Source organism: Cydia splendana, chromosome Z (assembly GCF_910591565.1).
Source record: "Cydia splendana chromosome Z, ilCydSple1.2, whole genome shotgun sequence".
NCBI classification, from domain to species: Eukaryota; Metazoa; Arthropoda; class Insecta; order Lepidoptera; family Tortricidae; genus Cydia; species Cydia splendana.
In genome coordinates this window covers 19,131,354-19,150,135 of record NC_085987.1, presented here as the reverse complement: position 1 = coordinate 19,150,135, position 18,782 = coordinate 19,131,354, and the positions used below count along the sequence as shown (strand labels likewise).

The window sequence follows — 18,782 nt, the reverse complement described above, 5'->3', positions numbered from 1 at the left end:
TCTATTACAATACTAGGACCTAGGACCCTTCGTGGAACAAGTTTTGGAGTAGGTAGAGGTCACATCGATGTGCGCATATCTGCGGCACTTTCGCTGCGCCTCGCGCCTCGCCTTCCGCGACGGACGGACGGCGGCACGGATCGCATTCGCACTTGACTAGTAGAACCCTAAGCAGCTGCGCACCTAGGTTTACAGATCGAATAACCAATTTTTTTAAAGTTATCATACGTTGTAGGCAAGAAATTAATAGTTAAATGCCAGTATTTAAAATAAACATGGATGCATATTATGCACTATTTCAAAGAATATTAATTATTATCTGTGTACTTACTGGTATGACGGAAAGTAACCACGAACTACAAGACATCGGTAAGTACTTTTAAAGTAGGTACTTAAGCTAATTCTACACATATTAACTTAATCTTAATATAATTAGACCAAGAAAAGTAAAATCCACCACTCGTTGCGTATTTCCTATTTTTCGCACTTGTATCGCAAGTAACTAATAATTACACACACATTAATATAGAAGTATACACCATGTTATTTTTTAATTCCGTTAACTTCAGGGTATGGTTAAGTAAGTACGTTTAAGAAAACTATATGGCATGCATACCTAGTGAATTTTCTAAAAACTTTTTTTTTATAAAAAGTAATTAAATGTTGCATATAGCGTTTTTGTAACACGGGCATTACCTACATTTAACTCAACCAAACAATTGAAAACTGTAATGTCAGCAATATATGTATATTTAATCAATATACATATATTGCTGACATTACAGTTTTTACTAATCAATATTATTGATTAGTATTTAGTACGAGTTCATACATTGTAAACAGGCCCTAAGGCAAGTGTACACACTCGTAGGGGCCTTATCAGAAAAAAAATATTGCATAATTATCTCCAAAATGGAGTTAAATAGAATACCGGTGTCTTTGAGAAAGGTATTTGATTTAAGGTCAGCAATGCACCCTTTAAATTAACGGAAATAAAAAAAAACACGGTGTATATACTATACAAAAATATAGTGAAAACCTGTAGGAATGATGGGTATTAGGTGCTATCACTATCACTGTAGGTAGGTACTATAGTACGTACCTATAGGTAAGTAGTGCAGTCTGCGGTATGTCGCTTACCTGACGCAACTATTTGTTCTCGGAAAGTGTCATATCCGGATTCTGATGGAGATAAATAGTAGAACTGCGTTGTTATATGTATATATATATTATGATCCTGTGTTTTTATTAAATACAATAAGCTTAATAAGTTTTTAAGAGACTGCTTCGCATAAATCTTCTAACTAAATTGTATTACAGTGGAGCCTCGATAAGTAGCACGAATCTCAAAAGAAACGCCAAAAAGTTCGTGCTAACGAGTTTTCGTCTTATAGAATGTATATGTAATGGCTTTAGTTCGTCTTAAAGAGTTTTCGAGTTAGAGCAGAGGTAAAAGAATGAACATATCCTTTTTCAGAGGTAAGTAATTGTACAAACACATTGTACAACAATTGTACATTACGATACAAGTACGAAAAATAGGATATACGCAATGATTTGCGATAAATTAAAACACGACCGAAGGGAGTGTTTTAAATCAACACGAGTCGCGAATTACCTATTCGCATATGTATCGTACAACGGTGTACAGTACCTATTATCAGAGTGACTTCAAATTGGTAATACAAAACACTTGATTGGGACTCAGTTAATGCCCAATAGTATACCACAGTAACTCCGGTGTTAAAATTATCTGTATTTAATTATCGCTAATTTTCTAATAAAACAAATAATTAAAGTCCCGAAGTGTGGTTACCCCACATTAAATACCTAACTATCATACCTGTCACTCGATGTTATCAATGTAAGTTAATAAGGGGTTGTGCACAAATCACGCGAGGTGTTTTCGGCTACTTTTTGACCCCCCCTCCCCCTTGTTGATATTTGGTGAGGTTTTTGGCTACCCCCCTCCCCCCACACAACCTCACGTGTATTTTTTTGAAATTTTTTAATTCGACCTAATTTTATGATAAATAGTAATTTATATAGAATATCTTGTTTATTTTTCTATTTTCGTTAAATAGGCTCGCTATTTTGAAGTGCAGAGTGAAGAATTATGTTTAACGAAACCGAGAAAAAGTATCTACTCATGTGGTAGGTTTTTTTTTCTTAGTTTCGTTCACTGTAGAAAAATACACGTGAGGTTTTCTTATACCCCCCCTCCCCCAACGTGATCTATCGTGATTTTTTCGTGACCCCCCTCCCCCATCGAACCTCGCGTGATTTGTGCACAAGCCCTAATTATCGATATCACTGAGTGACACTCGTGTAAAGGACAGTGCAGACGGGCGGGGGAATTATGGTGACATCCGCTCTAAATTAAAAATAATGCCCCTAAACGAGTATGCGCGTCACAAATTAGTACCTATTCTTGCGTCCGCACCACCATTTTATCGATCATTCTTACAATCGAATAAAAGGGGAACCGGCGAGCCAAATGGAGTTTGCAACCACACCACCTGTTTTGATCAGACAATTTAATCAGATTGGCGCAAAACTGCATGTTCCCGTCTGGGGGCCGATTTTTGAAATTCGATCGCTCGATTTCGTGTATTTCGTTCAATAATATCTCCACTACAAGGCACTTAAATTCTACTAATAGAATTGAAAACCAGTGGTCAATCAATACCAATAGATTCCCGATTTCTATCGCTCGTATTTCAAAAATTAGCATTTCGCCGTTTCCCACAGATTTTCGAGTGACGAAATAGAGCGATCGAAATTCAAAAATCGGCCCCCTGGACTGGCCTTAACCCTTTAGTGGGTAACGGCACGATATTTGCCGTCATACCACTAGGATATTTTATTTTTTTTCTCAATGAACGTGTTGTTAGTTAATATAAATTTTGGTTCGCCTAAGAGAATATACTCACCGTACTAATCTACGAAAAAAAGGAGAGCTGATAAACGTTATTCCATCCCTTGTTAAATGATGATTCTTAGGCCTGGGGCCTATACCACGAAACTTTACAAGTGTACAATTCGACAATATTGTTACATTGTAAAGAAAAATACGTACCACAATAATTTTACTTATGTCACATGTACAATTCTACAATTCACAAATATTTTGCATTTGAGGACCCGTAACACAAAACATACAGGGTATGTCAAGATATTAGAGGGTATTGTGACAAATATAAAATTGTATTTATTACAATTTAGTTTTTTGACAAATACGTAATAATATAGTGACATACGTAGAATTGTATTTATTACAATTTGACAAATAGGTATGTATTAATATTCCTCTCTTAGTTTATGCTGAGAGTATTTCATTTTTATCGTTAAAAATACCTTACGAGCATAAATTGCATATACAATACAATACAATACAATACTCTTTATTGCACGCCTCACATACACGTAGTTTACAATAAATGAACAATAACATAAACAAAGACAATAGAGGTAACAACAGGCGGTCTTATCGCTTAAGAGCGATCTCTTCCAGACAACCTTTGGGTATCGGAGACATAAGAATTAGAATATACGGTAGGTGGCGCAAAGAAAAAATATGAAAAGTCGAATTGAATATAACTAAACAACACAAAACATTAATATAGATAAACATACTTAAATACGTATAACCATAAACATACATAGACATACACACATACATAAAAAGTATATATTAAATAAAGAAACAACAGTGTCAATATTATAAAAATAAAAACTAAGGTAGGGAAAGATAGTATTCCTTAAGGTTTGATTTGAAGGAGGTAATAGATTGTGAACGTCTTAACTCAACAGGGAGAGAGTTCCATAGTCGAATGGCCTGAAAAGTAAATGAGCAATTATAAAATTTGGAAGAGGAAGATGGCACAGATAGGAGCAAATTTTGATAGGAGCATATCTTATTACATTATCATTAAAATTGGTTGAAAATGTTTATGCAAGTTTTTTATGCGATCGTTGTACGTCCTATGACGCCTAACAACTAATTCTTCTTCGCTACTACTATCACTGGTACTGAACATTTTAACGAAACAAAAAGTTCTGCGGTAGAATGGATCTACAATAATTGTATTATGCTCTTGCATCTCTTGACTCACGCCGAGAGAATTGTCAACTTGTATTTACATTTCCACAAATATGTATACCTTCTTTTACAATTAGTTGTAACACAAATCTTTTACGTACAATTGTCAATTACAAAACTGTCAAATTTTCCGGGAAATTGCTTGTAAATTGTAATATTTTGTGATACGCGTAATTGTAGATTTGTCGCGACAATTTACATATTTGTATAAATTTTCCATTACAATTTTGGCATTTGTAAATTTTGTTATATGCCCAGTTGTACTAAATACATATTTGTAAATTGTAATTGTAAGTTTCGTGGTATAGGCCCCTGAACTTAGATTTTTAACTATTGCCTAAATTTGATCAAAAATGTTTGTAAATAAATTTTTTTTTGCTGAATTTATCCGATAGGCACAATTCTCTAGTTTCAGAGACAAGTTTGGCGATATAAAGTTTAATGAAAAAAAATCTGTTATTTGATAATTTAAAAAAATGAAGACGGCAACATATTTGCCACTATCCGTTAAGTGTCTGGTGTTTATTAAAGGAAAGGATAGGTTAGGCTACTATTGTTATTGGTTTATATATGGAGCAATAGCTTAATTCAATACTTCAAATTATTACATGCTAGCAACCTATCCACAGTTTTGCTGGGATTACAATACCTACTTGAAAATAATATACAATACCTACATATAATAGTATATATTAAAAATATTATAAATAGAATAAACAAATCTTTATAAGTTAAATAAACGTTTTAATTATTTCTTATCAATCTTATCATTCTTGGTTTTTAATTTATTCATTTTAGATAATTCATGCCACCCGTAGTTCCCCCGGCAAACTGACATGACGGTCTTGTCACTTACTGCCCTGCTGATAGCGCGAGCGGCAAACATATTGCTGTCTTATAATTCGGAAACCCCGAAATAATATATATATTTCTCTTTCTCAAAAATCATTAAAAAATAATTCATGCTGTGCGTATCGTTAAAGTTCTCGATTCATTGCTATAAAAAAATAATGGTCAAAGGGTTAAGCTGTTTAGTTTTAAGTGTAAACATATCTTTGAAGTCGACTGTACAATCTATGGTAAATAATAAGCGAATTAATTTAAATTAAATCATTTATAATTTGTAACACAATCTTAAAATACCTATGTTTCAATACTTTCAATAAGTAGATAAGTGTGCACCTACTTTAACTAAACGTATTTTAAGAGCTGTTGAATATGACCACCGCTTTTCTGGACACATAAGTCTGATTCATATGATTACTCTTGAGATTCTTGAGTCTGCCAAGAGTAAATTCATTGGTTTTCACGGAATTGAACGCCTCAATTATCTTTTGGCGAAGTTCATCGAGGGTATTTGATTCCCGTGAGTACACTCTCCTTTTAATTTCGCTCTACAAAGGAAGTCGAGTCGGCCATGCGAAGACCGGGACTTCGAGGCGGCAATACGACTGGGCCGTTGCGTCCAATCCATCTGCCAGGGAAGTCTTGGTCCAAATGATATCGCACACTTGGAGCTAACTGTGCTGGTGCACCATCTTGCTAGAAATGGAGATTCTCCAAATTTTGCTCCGGCACCTTTTGTAGCAAAATCGGTAACACGTTTCTCAGGAATTGTTTTATTTAAAAATTTATTGTAAAATCACAATCTTGCGGAAAATCTAATTTTCGATTGACAAGTGACAATTACTAATCAAAACACGTTTACTTCATAAATACTGTGACAGGTGATTGATAACCAAAGCGGAAAGTTTTCTTTTGAAATTATAATAACCTTCTTTGTTAAACATTATGTTAAGATAACCATGTAAAGCTTCGAGCAACACGGAAGGGAGGCGGCATTCGCACTATTTCCCCTCTGCCGAGGTACAAGATTAGCGCGTCAATCTAATCTAGCGCGGGTAATAAAACTCGTTGCACTTGGATTTTTCACTAGACCGAGTCCAGACGCGCGCGTGAACACTGCTGCACAAAAATGCCTGTTTGCTCGGATTTTTGTTATAAAAAGAGGTCGAGGACATCAAATTTACAAAAAGAAAGTGTTACATTTCACATGTAATATTTTTTTTACATATCATACGTTTAATTACATTCAAACACCATTATTATATTTTAGTCTCATGTAATTGTTGGATTTATCGATTTTGCTCGCTCAGTACAAATTGCGGATCGGTCGAGCGACAAATCCGACTTCTCATCTCTCAGAATACAATAACATACTTCAACGAAAATGTGTTAGTGTGCGTGTTGTGAGACTTGTCACTCGTCCGTACACAAAAAGAGATCGAGGTTTGCAAGATTTGTCTTTGACGTGTGTCATTTTCTATGTATTTGTGTCGTCATTACAGATTGGATTTTGTATGTAAGTGTGTGAGAAGTGCGACTGTGTGCACCTTTCCCCCCGCGAAAAATGGCAGAAAGATTTGTACGGTGAGATATCGCTTGGGCCCCTCCCTTCCGATGTGTCGGAAGCCGGTGTTGCTCGAAGATATAAAGCAAAGAATATGTAAAGCCTAAAAAAATGGGATAAATAAAAAAATTATAAAAAAATACTTTTGATTATTTTAAAAGCATGAGACTTAATTGAGGGGCTTAATTAAGGGAAGATGTATCTAAAACATTCATTTTGTATTACCAATTTGAAGTCAACCTGTATACATAAACGCAATATTTCACCGACAAAAACACAATTTTCATGTTTTGTCTATAATTCAAGATGGATTCTCAGTGACCTTGACGTCACGTTCACTTATCGTTTTGTTAGGGGCGTTTGGCGAGTGAAGAACGACTGTCGGACTTTGACTATCATTTCTGACTTTTGTATTGCTTTAATGTAATGGGTCTCATATAGACATTTGATGCTAAAAACAAACCTGATCGATTGATATCATAAATGAAAATTTGTCATCTAGCCTATTATGTATTTCAGAAAAAATATTTACAAAGTGCAAGAAGCAATCGGCACAATTCGATGCTTGCATGAAACAGGCTCTGAATGATCTGAGACCTTATTTTAAGCGAGGTGAGTTGGAGAAATGCTTGTATTATTATTGTTCGTTTCGGTGGAATAGATGTAGTATTGTCATTGTCAGATGGATATTATAAATTTTCGTAAGTAAGTATATACATAATCCAGTGAAATTGAAGAATTTTGTAACGTGGCTCTTCTGCGTCAAATCCGGTAGTTCTGATTTTTTGCAGACTTATTTATGAAGTTGGCCCACTTAATAATCCAATCGAAAAACCTGCGAAAATTTCGGTTTTTATTTAGTTTTGGGCGATTCTAAGTCCTCTAGGGTTAGAATCGCCCAAAACTAAACAAAAACCGAAATTTTCGCAGTATTTACGATTTTTGACAAAGTTACGTTCGGCGCTCGAGGTCACCAACTTGGATTATTCATTGGACCAACATCATAAATAAGTCTGCAAAAAATCAGAACTACCGGATTTGACGCAAACGCTAAATGTATAATTTTACTGTATTAACAGGGTGTTTGGTACATCTTTTGCCAAATTAAAACGGCATATAGGTTGTCATTTTCTATCTTCTCATGCCTAGAAAAAAAATTGGCAATGTTTTTTTTTACTACTGCACAAGTAAAAATTTGAAATTTACGAAAAACTGGCATAGAGCTGAAAAAAAACGTGCGCGAAATTAAAAATTTCTAGGCCTGAGAAGATAGCAAATGACTCGACCTATCTACCGTTTTGATTTAGCAAACGAAGTACCAAACACCCTGTATATTTAAGTTTTAGTGCCGTTTGTCGCTTTAACACCATAAGGGCATTCAGGCGTAGAAATCTGAGTTTTCGTACAAAAACTAATAACACAAAAATAATTAAGTATTCAATTGCACAACGGGACTTAATCGCGTATTTAAGTTTTAAGATTTACCTCCGACGTTTCGAGGACGGCGTTGTCCCCGTGGTCTTGGAGAAGACAAAAATAATATTGGTTAGTTAACTACTTCACGTTTATTTTAGGTATACCGGAAATTGGCGTCGCATCCTTTGATCCCCACACGGCGAAGGAAGTCAAGCAAACACGTACAATACTTGGACTTAAATACACTATCATTTTGCGCGATGTTTATGAATATGGCTGGACTCAATCTACCGTTACTAAATTCAAGCGAGTACCAATTTCAAGTTACTTTTAGCTGTCGTGAATCTGTTACGGACTATTTATTGGATAGATTACCTACATTAAACAGTAGAAGTATCTAGTAGGTAATAATTTAAGTGCACGGTTGAAATGCTAAACATAATCTCATGTGAGTATTTATAGTAGGTACTTACTCAGAGGTAGGCACTTACCGTACATACATAGGTATTTACATATATATTGCTGGTTCTGTTGCTAACTGTGCCAAATCGTCAAGTGCTATTATAAAATTTTGTTACTTATCGATTTCCCTAATAAATAATAATAAATATGCCAATAGTTGTGATAACATCGTAATACAATAGTACCTAGATTGTTAACCAAGGGATGAAATGATGCCTTTCACCCGAGTTAAACACTCTACTTTTCATTTCGAATACGAGGAAAGTAAAAAACATGACTAAGTATGATTTTTATTTTTTTAAAGCATTTCTTGAGGGTAGGTACTTTCAATTAACCATTTAGGTAAAAGTAAGTATCGTTATTTTTGGAATTTATGGAGTTAAATATCAGAATTGTATAATAAATCCATTTAAACCCAAATGTCAATTGCTTATCGATAAATGTTAAAAAAATCGTACTTGGAAAGTAAAATGCTCTTGTGCAGAAACGTATCAGTTTCTGTTTTTAAGAAATATTTATTAGCACAAAATAAAACATAGGTACTACTTACATAAATTCATTTAACAAAACAGAACAGAATTGTGCTAAAAGGTCCTCACTCAATTTGATGTCCCGAAGTGAATCCTGGGACACAATACGTGACGCTGTTTTTCAGTGAAGCCATCAGCCATTACCCCCTTTCAAAGCATGAGAAATGAAAAGTCATTCTGCATATTTATATTACTTATGTGACTAACATCATGTATGTTTCAGGACTAACTGGGCAAACGCATCCATTATCTATTCGCAGTATTTCCCAGAAAAGTACTTAGAGGGGCAATATGAATTCAAGGTAAGGTTAAAACCAATTATATGTAATATATCCACTCGTAGATCGTAGATACCTAGGTCTACCGACATTTCAACGGAGGCGATAAGAATGAAAGTTTTGACTGCTGCGCTGTAATTTGTCGTCGAAATTGTTTGTCATTTTGCACCGAAGGCTTAAATGGTACATTCGCTATCAGATATATGTGAGCGGCCGAGGCGCTCAAAAATATCTGAACACGCACTTTAACGCCTTGACAATAGAGGCGTGTTCCGATATTTGTGAGCACCTTGGCCGCTCCGATATACCTATCTGATGGAGATTGTACTTATTAGAATCAACCATTGTACTTACGGCAAATGCCGCAGACGCGCCTCTGTGGTCAGACTCTTACTATACTTTTAACAATTTTAACAGTTGGTAATCCTTGGCAATATAAATAGAATCCCACCAAAAACATATTCATATAAAATTTTGGGAGCAATTATAACTTTAGGACATAAATGGCAAATATAATAGCATTATGAATTATGATACTTCGGTGTAATGAAACCAAAGCTGAAATCCCACCAAAACATATTCATGTAAAATGTTGCCAAGACGAGACTATAATTTACCAGATCTCATGTATAGTACCCCCACCACGGCCGGTCACCGCGGGGGCGAAAGACCAAAACCCTCCATTCCAACAACACTACATATGTACCTACAACGCGAGATCTCTTTTATCAAGTGAAAGATTAATGGATTTTAAACAAGCAATTAAAAATATTAAGTATGATATTATCGGTTTAGCTGAAATTAGAAGAACTGGATATAACATAGAAGAGGATGATGAGCATATATTCTGCTCCTATGGCGAGACCAAAGGTCATTATGGAGTCGGATTTCTCATAAAGAAGAAGTATAAATTAAACATAGAGAGTTTTATCGCACTAACAGAAAGAATATGTATTTTGAACCTTAAATTCGACAGCGAAACATTGTCAATAATCCAGGTCTACGCGCCAACTGCAGAATCAACCGAACAAGAAATAAACGAATTTTACAATCAACTCCAACTAGCCCGTCGACAATGCTACCATCACCAAATTATACTAGGAGATTTCAATGCGCGCGTCGGACAACGTCTGGCTGGAGAAGAAAGAATCCTTGGTAACTACTGCTACGGGAAAAGAGACAATAGAGGAGAAAGGCTTCTACAGTTTTGCTGGGAAAATAACCAGTTCATTCTAAATAGCCTATTAAAAAAAAATACGAAAAACATGTGGACATGGTTATCTCCAAAAAAACGAAAAAGTCAAATAGATTACATACTGACTAATCACAAAGAAAATGTCACTAATATTGAAATATTAAACAGTCTATCATTCCACAGCGATCATCGATTTATAAGAAGTACAATCGTTATGTCAAAGCTAAGGAAAAGTAGAGCTAACTACAGAAGTACTAAATCTAAATTAATTACACCAGAAGATAAGCAAAACTTCCTTCAAACTTTAAGTAAAAAAATTAACACAGCCAACTTAGACAAATGCGCAGATGTAGAGTCCTTTTATAACATTTTCAAAAAATGTATCAGAGAGCCTTAACTGCACTCAAAATGAACCTTTGAAAAAATACAGTGTTATTACGGAAGATATAAAACAACTAATAACAAGAAGACATGAACTAACAACTAAGAAAAAATTGACAAAAGAAGAAAAGGAGGAGCGCAGCTACTTATATAAACATATACATAGACTTATCAAAAAAAAACATCAAGAGTATAGGATAAAAATATTAGAAAATCACCTTACCTCATCAGGCAGCTTGAAAAAAGGGTACAAAGCGCTGAAAAGTACCAAACAATGGATTCCTTGCCTAAATGAAAACTCTACCAACTCTACCAATAAAAAGACTTTCTCAAGATCAAAAATAATAGAGACTGCCACATCGTTTTATAAAAATCTCTACTCATCGCGAGATAACTACCAAGAGGAAATTGAACCCATCGCCAATAACTCTACAACTTTAGACAGATTCTCTGATTCTGAAATTATGAAAAAAATAGATAGACTAAAACAGGACAAAAGTCATGGACCGGACGGTATTCCAAACGAGGCAATAAAAATAGGCAAGTTTCTGCTAGCCCCTCACTTAACAAACTTGTTTAACAAGATCCTAGATGCTAGAAAAATACCCACCGACTGGGCAAAGTCAGATATAATATTGTTGTACAAAAAGGGCGACCCAGCCAATATAAATAATTACAGACCTATCAGCTTACAACCGAATATGTATAAATTATTTGCGTCTTGTCTCGAAGAACACCTAGCAAAATACACTGAAAAACATCAACCACCAGAACAAGCTGGTTTTAGAAAAAGCTTTTCGACAACGGACCACATCCATACGCTAGAGCAAATCATAGAAAAATATGAAGAACACCAAAGTCCGCTTTACTTAGCTTTTATCGACTATGCGAAAGCATTCGATTCCATATCTCACAAAAGCATGTGGACAGCTTTATATGAATGTGACGTACCGTACGAGACTATAGAGCTTATAAAAGATATATGTATATAGCAAGAGTGTATCTTGTGTAAAAATGGAAACTAAAGGCTCTGAAATCAAAATCTGCAGAGGAGTTAGACAGGGAGACCCGCTCTCGCCTAGAATTTTCATTACTGTTCTTGAAAGTATTATGAAAAAACTTGACTGGAAACAGAGAGGTTTAAACAATGCAGCAATTTTCTGAGCAATTTGAGGTTCGCCGACGACATCGTTCTCTTCTCAGAAACAGCAGTACAATTAGAAAAAATGGTTTGCGAACTTCATAAAGTCAGCCAAGAAATAGGACTAGAGTTAAATGCCACAAAAACTAAAATCATGACTAACTCTATAAAAATACCCATCAACGTCAACACGACCAAACTAGAATATGTACAGGATTATATTTATTTGGGTAAACAATTAGCATTTACTAAATCAAGACACTACGACGAAATAAACAGGCGAATAAATATTACATGGAGTAAATTCTGGAGTTATAAAGAAGTGTTGAAATCAAACCTTCCTATAAAGCTTAAGAAAAAAGTACTAGACACCTGTATACTTCCATGTCTGTCATATGGCAGCCAAACCTGGATATTCAATAATACTATAAACAATAAGTTACAAGTATGCCAAAGAGCTATGGAAAGGAGTATCTTAAATATTAAAAGGAGAGACAGGAAACGAAACACAGATATCAGAAAAACAACAAATGTAATAGACGCCTTGGAACATTGTAAAAAACAGAAATGGAGATGGGCTGGTCATGTAGCACGCATGAGCAAACAGAAATGGACATACAAAGTGACTACTTGGCCAGGACCACAACATAAACGAAAGAGAGCAAGACCAAGGCAGCGATGGATAGACGAAATAAACAAAGTAGCTGGCAAAGACTGGATGAACAAAGCTAACGATAGAGATGTATCCTGGAATAATATGGAGGAGGCCTTCACTCGAAGAGAGGTCCTTAATGCAAACTCGAATTCTACATAAATAATTTAAATTTAATTAAACTGCATGACATATATTGAATATTAATAATAAAAAACAAAAAAAAATAATGAATTAGATTAGATAAATATTTAAATTTACTTACTATCAAAATGGATTGTAAATCTAGACTAATTTTGCATGTGAAATTATCTACGAATTGTTATTGTTATGTACTATATTTTTAATGTATTAAGGAATAAATGAGGCTATAATAATAAGATGTATAGTACGAGAAGTTCTTCGTTAAGGATGACTCACGTTAGACCGGGCCGTGTCCGGGCCGGAGCTTCCGGCGCTTACTTTTCTATGACATGACAGGCAATCACGTGATGCTTTCCATAGAAAACGATGCGCCGGAAGCTCCGGTCCAGACACGGCCCGGTCTAACGTGAGTCATCCTTTATGGACAAAACCATTGCTGAGGGCCTGCCCTCACTATCGAAAATCGTTAAAATATCCCGCATCTTCAATAATGTCACTGAAAGGTTAAGTTAAAACTATAGGTATTGCATTATTCAATAAAAACTTTTTACAAAAAAAAATCAAACCGACTTCAAAAAGGATGAAATAAAATATTATCCTTTTTGAAGTATATGCGTTACCAACTGATATGTTTGAAGTCGGTGCCAAGCCAAATTTTGAAGCATACCATGATTTTGGTGCGATTCGATAAGGATGTACGTTGGATTGCCTTACACGACGACAATGAACGTACTTTCTGTAGGTACAGTCGACGTTAAAAATATGTTTACACTTTTCGCCTTATTACAAAGGAGTAAGGTGCAAAAGTGTAAACATATCTTTGACGTCGATTGTATCTAAGAACACACCTCAGAACACACGATCAAACCTTTTTGGCGCAGTCTGTACCATGTTTATCGGCACATTAGTGGAAATTCAATGCATTTTTTTTCCGTCGTATTTTTTAAAGAGCATTTCTTACTAATGCTCGAACAGTCTATAGCACGCAAGTGTGAGATTGGGACTGCGTTATTTCCCGTCCCTTATCCAGAGGAATACATTTGAAAATATAAAACAATTCAAGACTGTTTAGCCATGAAAAGGCGACAAAGAGGCAGACAGAATTACTTACACATTTATAATAGTTATTAGTACAGTTCTAATGGGATTTACCACTTGGCTTGGCACCGACTTCAAACATATCAGTTGGTAACGCATATACTTCAAAAAGGATAATATTTTATTTCATCCGTTTTGAAGTCGGTTTGATTTTTTTTTGTAAAAAGTTTTTATTTTTCTATTTTTAGTTTTAACGCACTGTTAAGAGCGCGACGCATGAATGAAAAACAAGATCATGTTTAACACTAAATTTGTGTACCTAATACTTTAATAAATATGTAATCAGGAATTTTCTCGAGTCCGTCTGGGAAATTATAATTCCTGTCACTACACTAAATCCATCCTCCGCCCCGCCACTGACCCAATCCCTCAACGCCCCGATCACTCAACCTCACAGCGCATCAACCCCTGATCCAGGAACCCCTCGACCGTGAACCAGCAACCCTTCAACCGCCATTCCCCGACCCCTTAATCCCTGACCCCTTTACTCCTAACCCTAACCCCCGATCAGTAGCCTTACCAGCTTACCACGAGTTTGACATTGATATATTCGCTAGCGTGTGTGTAACTTACTTTCTTTGCATCTCGCTCGTACTGGCATATTAGTGCGAGCGAGATGCATAAAAAGTAAGTTACGAAGACGTTACCGTAATAGCATTTTCTTGTAGGGATTTTGTTGGGCCTTTGTTTACGTATTAGTTGGGCAACCGTTATATTTGGCCGTACGATTTGCTGGAGGGCCCTCGACAAAGGCCCTCCCGAAGATTCCCAACAGAGGGCCATAAGAGTAATTTTTTCGTTGGGCCTATTTAAATAAATCATACAATTATTCAACGGTGGTGGTTTTGGTTGGGCCGTGGTTGGGCCTATACACATTTGTTTGATGGTTGGTTAATTGTTACATTTGGCCGTACGATTTTCTGGAGGGCCCCCGACAAAGGCCCTCCCGAAGATTCCCAACAGAGGGCCATTAGAGTAATTTTTTCGTTGGGCCTATTTAAATAAATCATACAATTATTCAACGGTGGTGGTTTTGGTTGGGCCGTGGTTGGGCCTATACACATTTGTTTGATGGTTGGTTAATTGTTACATTTGGCCGTATGGCTTGCTGTAGGGCCAACTGCAAAAAAAAATAAAAAAGGGCAATTTTTTCGTTGTGCTTCTGTTTGCAAATTCAACAATTACCCAACGGCAAGTCAGGTAGGTCGGTAGGTAGTCGTGCACCAGGTTGAAGGCCCAACACAGCTTGTCCCACAAAGGGCCAACATTGTAACTTTAACGTTGGGCCTTGTGTAGGATTCTTACAATACTACCGTAGGTAAATAGTTGTGTAATTTATAGTGTGCCTACAGTCTAATTATGTAATGGGCTTTTGTTTACGAGTCCTACAGTTACCCTACGTTAAGTAAGTGGTTGTGTAATACGACGTTGGGCCTTTGCTGATAAATATTACAATTACACTACGGTAGGCATTGGTTGTATCCACATGAAGGCCCTAGGCTAGGCAGCAGTTGTTGTTAATCTTCTCTGTATCGTTCCAATTTTAGTATATGTACTGCCGAAGCAAGTACACTTACTATACACTCTAATTTGTATATATACTAACCGCACTTCGAAACTTCGTAAGCGAGATTTATGTTTTTTGAGATTTAAATTGAGAAAATGTTGGTAAAATACAATTTTTTAAATTTATGTATAAATTTTCTAGTTATAGCTATTAGATTTATAAGTTACTTTTAAAAAATATTATGATTATATCCGGAATAATCGAGAAAATAACTATAACTTCGATGTTTGGAGACAGTAACGCCATCTAGTGACGCCACAAGCAAACTCAACTGGTATTGTTGGGCATCAGTACCACAGCCAATGTTGGTAAATGCGATATTTGTGCTCACTGGGCCAACGAATGTTATCGTTGTTTAGCCACCGGTACCAAAATACACAAAGGCCCATTGTTAGGCGTCAGTGCCACAGCCAATGTTGGTAAATACGATATTTGTCATCATTGGGCCATCGGATGATATCTTTGACTAGCCAACGTTACCAAAATACACAAAGGCCCATTGTTGGGCATCCGTGCCACAGCCAATGTTGGTAAATGCGGTATTCGTCACCATTGGGCCAACGAATGTTATCGTTGTTTAGCGAACGGTAGCAAAATACACAAAGACCCATTGTTGGGCCTCAATGCTACAGCCAATGTTGGTAAATGCGATATTGTCGTCATTGGGCCATCGTATGATATCGTTGATTAGCCAACGTTACCAAAATAAACAAAGGCCCATTGTTGGGAATCAGTGCCACAGCCAATGTTGGTAAATGCGGTATTCGTCACCATTTGGCCAACGAATGTTATCGTTGTTTAGCGAACGGTAGCAAAATACACAAAGACCCATTGTTGGGCCTCAATGCTACAGCCAATGTTGGTAAATGTGATATTTGTCGTCATTGGGCCATCGGATGATATCGTTGATTAGCCAACGTTACCAAAATAAACAAAGGCCCATTGTTGGGCATCAGTGCCACAGTCAATGTTGGTAAATGCGATATTTGTCATCATTGGGCCATTGGATGATATCGTTGATTAGCCAACGTTACCAAAATACACAAAGGCCCATTGTTGGGCATCAATGCTACAGTCAATGTTGGTAAATGCGATATTTGTCGTCATTGGGCCATCGGATGATATCGTTGATTAGCCAACGTTACCAAAATAAACAAAGGCCCGTTGTTGGGCATCAATGCTACAGCCAATGTTGGTAAATGTGATATTTGTCGTCATTGGGCCATCGGATGATATCGTTGATTAGCCAACGTTACCAAAATAAACAAAGGCCCGTTGTTGGGCATCAATGCTACAGCCAATGTTGGTAAATGTGATATTTGTCGTCATTGGGCCATCGGATGATATCGTCGATTAGCCAACGTTACCAAAATAAACAAAGGCCCATTGTTGGGTATCAATGCTACAGTCAATGTTGGTAAATGCGATATTTGTCGTCATTGGGCCATCGGATGATATCGTTGATTAGCCAACGTTACCAAAATACACAAAGGCCCATTGTTGGGCATCCGTGCCACAGCCAATGTTGGTAAATGCGGTATTCGTCACCATTGGGCCAACGAATGTTATCGTTGTTTAGCGAACGGTAGCAAAATACACAAAGGCCCATTGTTGGGCATCACTGCCACTGCCAATGTTGGTAAATGCGATATATGTCATCATTGGGCCAACGAATATTATCGTTGTTTAGCCAACGGTACCAAAATACACAAAGGCCCATTGTTGGGCATCTGTGCCACAGCGAATGTTGGTAAATGCGATGGTGGGCCAATACAAAATTAATGTTGGCTACGGAACAAACCTCATCCCAACGTTTTCCCTACCGTTGGCACCGTGGGCCCCAACGAAAATGCTACTAGGGTAGCGAATATGTCAATGTCAAACTCGTGGTAAGGCTACTGATCGGGGGTAGTGTCAAACTCATGGTAAGGCTACAGTCGCACTACATCAAATTGGTGGTATTCGGAAGCAAATGCTCGAGTTACTTTAGAAAACACCGAAATCACGTTACACGTGCCTTTAAAAATTGAGGAGTTCCCTCAATTCCTCATGGATCCCATCATCAGAACAGAACCAAATTAATATGGGACCAACTTGGAGGTAGCTCCTTTCAAACAAAAAAAGAATTACTCAAATCGGACTACGGATGTCGGAGTAATCGGTGAACGTACATAGAAAAAAAAAACATAGCCACAACCGAATACAGAACCTCCTCCTTCTATGAAATTGAAGTCGGTTAAAAATCATTTCTTCCGGTGTTGGTTATTTGGCAGAGCGGTGTGTTGGGGGCGGGAGCAGAGTCGGCGCGCTCCGGTCGATGGAACCTGACGCTGCGCGACTACGCGCAAACGACGCGCGTGGCGCGGCGCGGCGCCGCCGTCGACGTCCGCGTACAGATCGACCGCATAGGCGACATGGACCTGCATATCACTAATTTATTTACTGGAACCGGATTAGGTAAACATGAAATTCTCAAATGAAATAATCTTTAACCTTAAAGTCCATAGGCGCTAGAGCCTCTTAACATTATTTGGTACTTTGGTATCTATAACTATAGATAACAAATTATGTTAAGGCCCACTAGGTTCGTGTTCTTCTCTCACATGAATATTAGCACGAGCGGTTAAACAATAACTTGGCTCCCTTGTAAAACCAATAACTATTGACTCGTTTTATTTTTGAGGGCAAATTTAATCGACAATAAATATGTTATAGATGGTCAAGCAAATCTTGTCAGTAGAAAAAGGCGCGAAATTCAAATTTTCTATGAAACGATATCCCTTCGCGCCTACATTTTTCAAATTTGGCGCCTTTTTCTACTGACAAGATCTGCTTGACCAACTATACTAAAAATGTTAGGTACTTACTTATTAGAATTTTCGACAGAAACTTATTAAGGAGGATTTAAAAATCTGTCAACAACCATGCTTCATATTAATTTGTTTTCTTTCTTTCAGAACAACTAGTTGATGGTGTGATCAAGACGTTTTGGAAACCGGGTTTCAGACTAGTCAGACCTGTGATCAATGACCTTGTAAGCAGTGCCTTTACCAATATCTGGAGTGAATCCTTTAAGCACTTCAATATCCAAAACTTAATTAAAAACTAACTTCAGCTCGATCCACATATTTACACAATAGGTACCTACATACATTCATTCATACTTACAGTAATTTTATAGATAGTCCGCAATAGGTAGTACTTACCTCCCATACAAAACGTTTTTTTTTAACCCATCGGTGTGGGGTATTAGCGGATGGTGCTGGGCCTAAAATACGGCGTTGCGTGAACAAGAGATTTCCTTTGGCAGGATTGGTCCTTAGGACCCAAGGATGGATTTAAGAAGTGGAGCCACCGAGATTTTTGATGTAAATTTTTAGGGGGGCGCTCTAAACTTGATCTTGAT

General features: G+C 36.8%; 1 protein-coding gene across 1 annotated transcript; it reads left to right on the top strand.

Moving 5' to 3' along the window:
- Nucleotides 1-214: 214 nt before the first annotated feature.
- LOC134804866 (uncharacterized) lies at nt 215-18,520 on the top strand. Its single transcript, XM_063778168.1, has 6 exons — nt 215-369; nt 7,032-7,124; nt 8,087-8,234; nt 9,144-9,222; nt 17,650-17,833; nt 18,334-18,520. Exons 1-6 carry the CDS (start codon nt 255-257, stop codon nt 18,483-18,485), a joined length of 771 nt encoding a protein of 256 aa, XP_063634238.1. The 5' UTR covers nt 215-254; the 3' UTR covers nt 18,486-18,520.
- Nucleotides 18,521-18,782: the final 262 nt, after the last annotated feature.

Coding starts and splice junctions, on each gene's coding strand:
- LOC134804866 (XM_063778168.1), top strand. CDS start 255: ATGCCAGTATTTAAAATAAACATGGATGCATATTATGCACTATTTCAA. Junction 370..7,031: donor CCACGAACTACAAGACATCG/GTAAGTACTTTT, acceptor TATGTATTTCAG/AAAAAATATTTACAAAGTGC. Junction 17,834..18,333: donor ATTTACTGGAACCGGATTAG/GTAAACATGAAA, acceptor TCTTTCTTTCAG/AACAACTAGTTGATGGTGTG.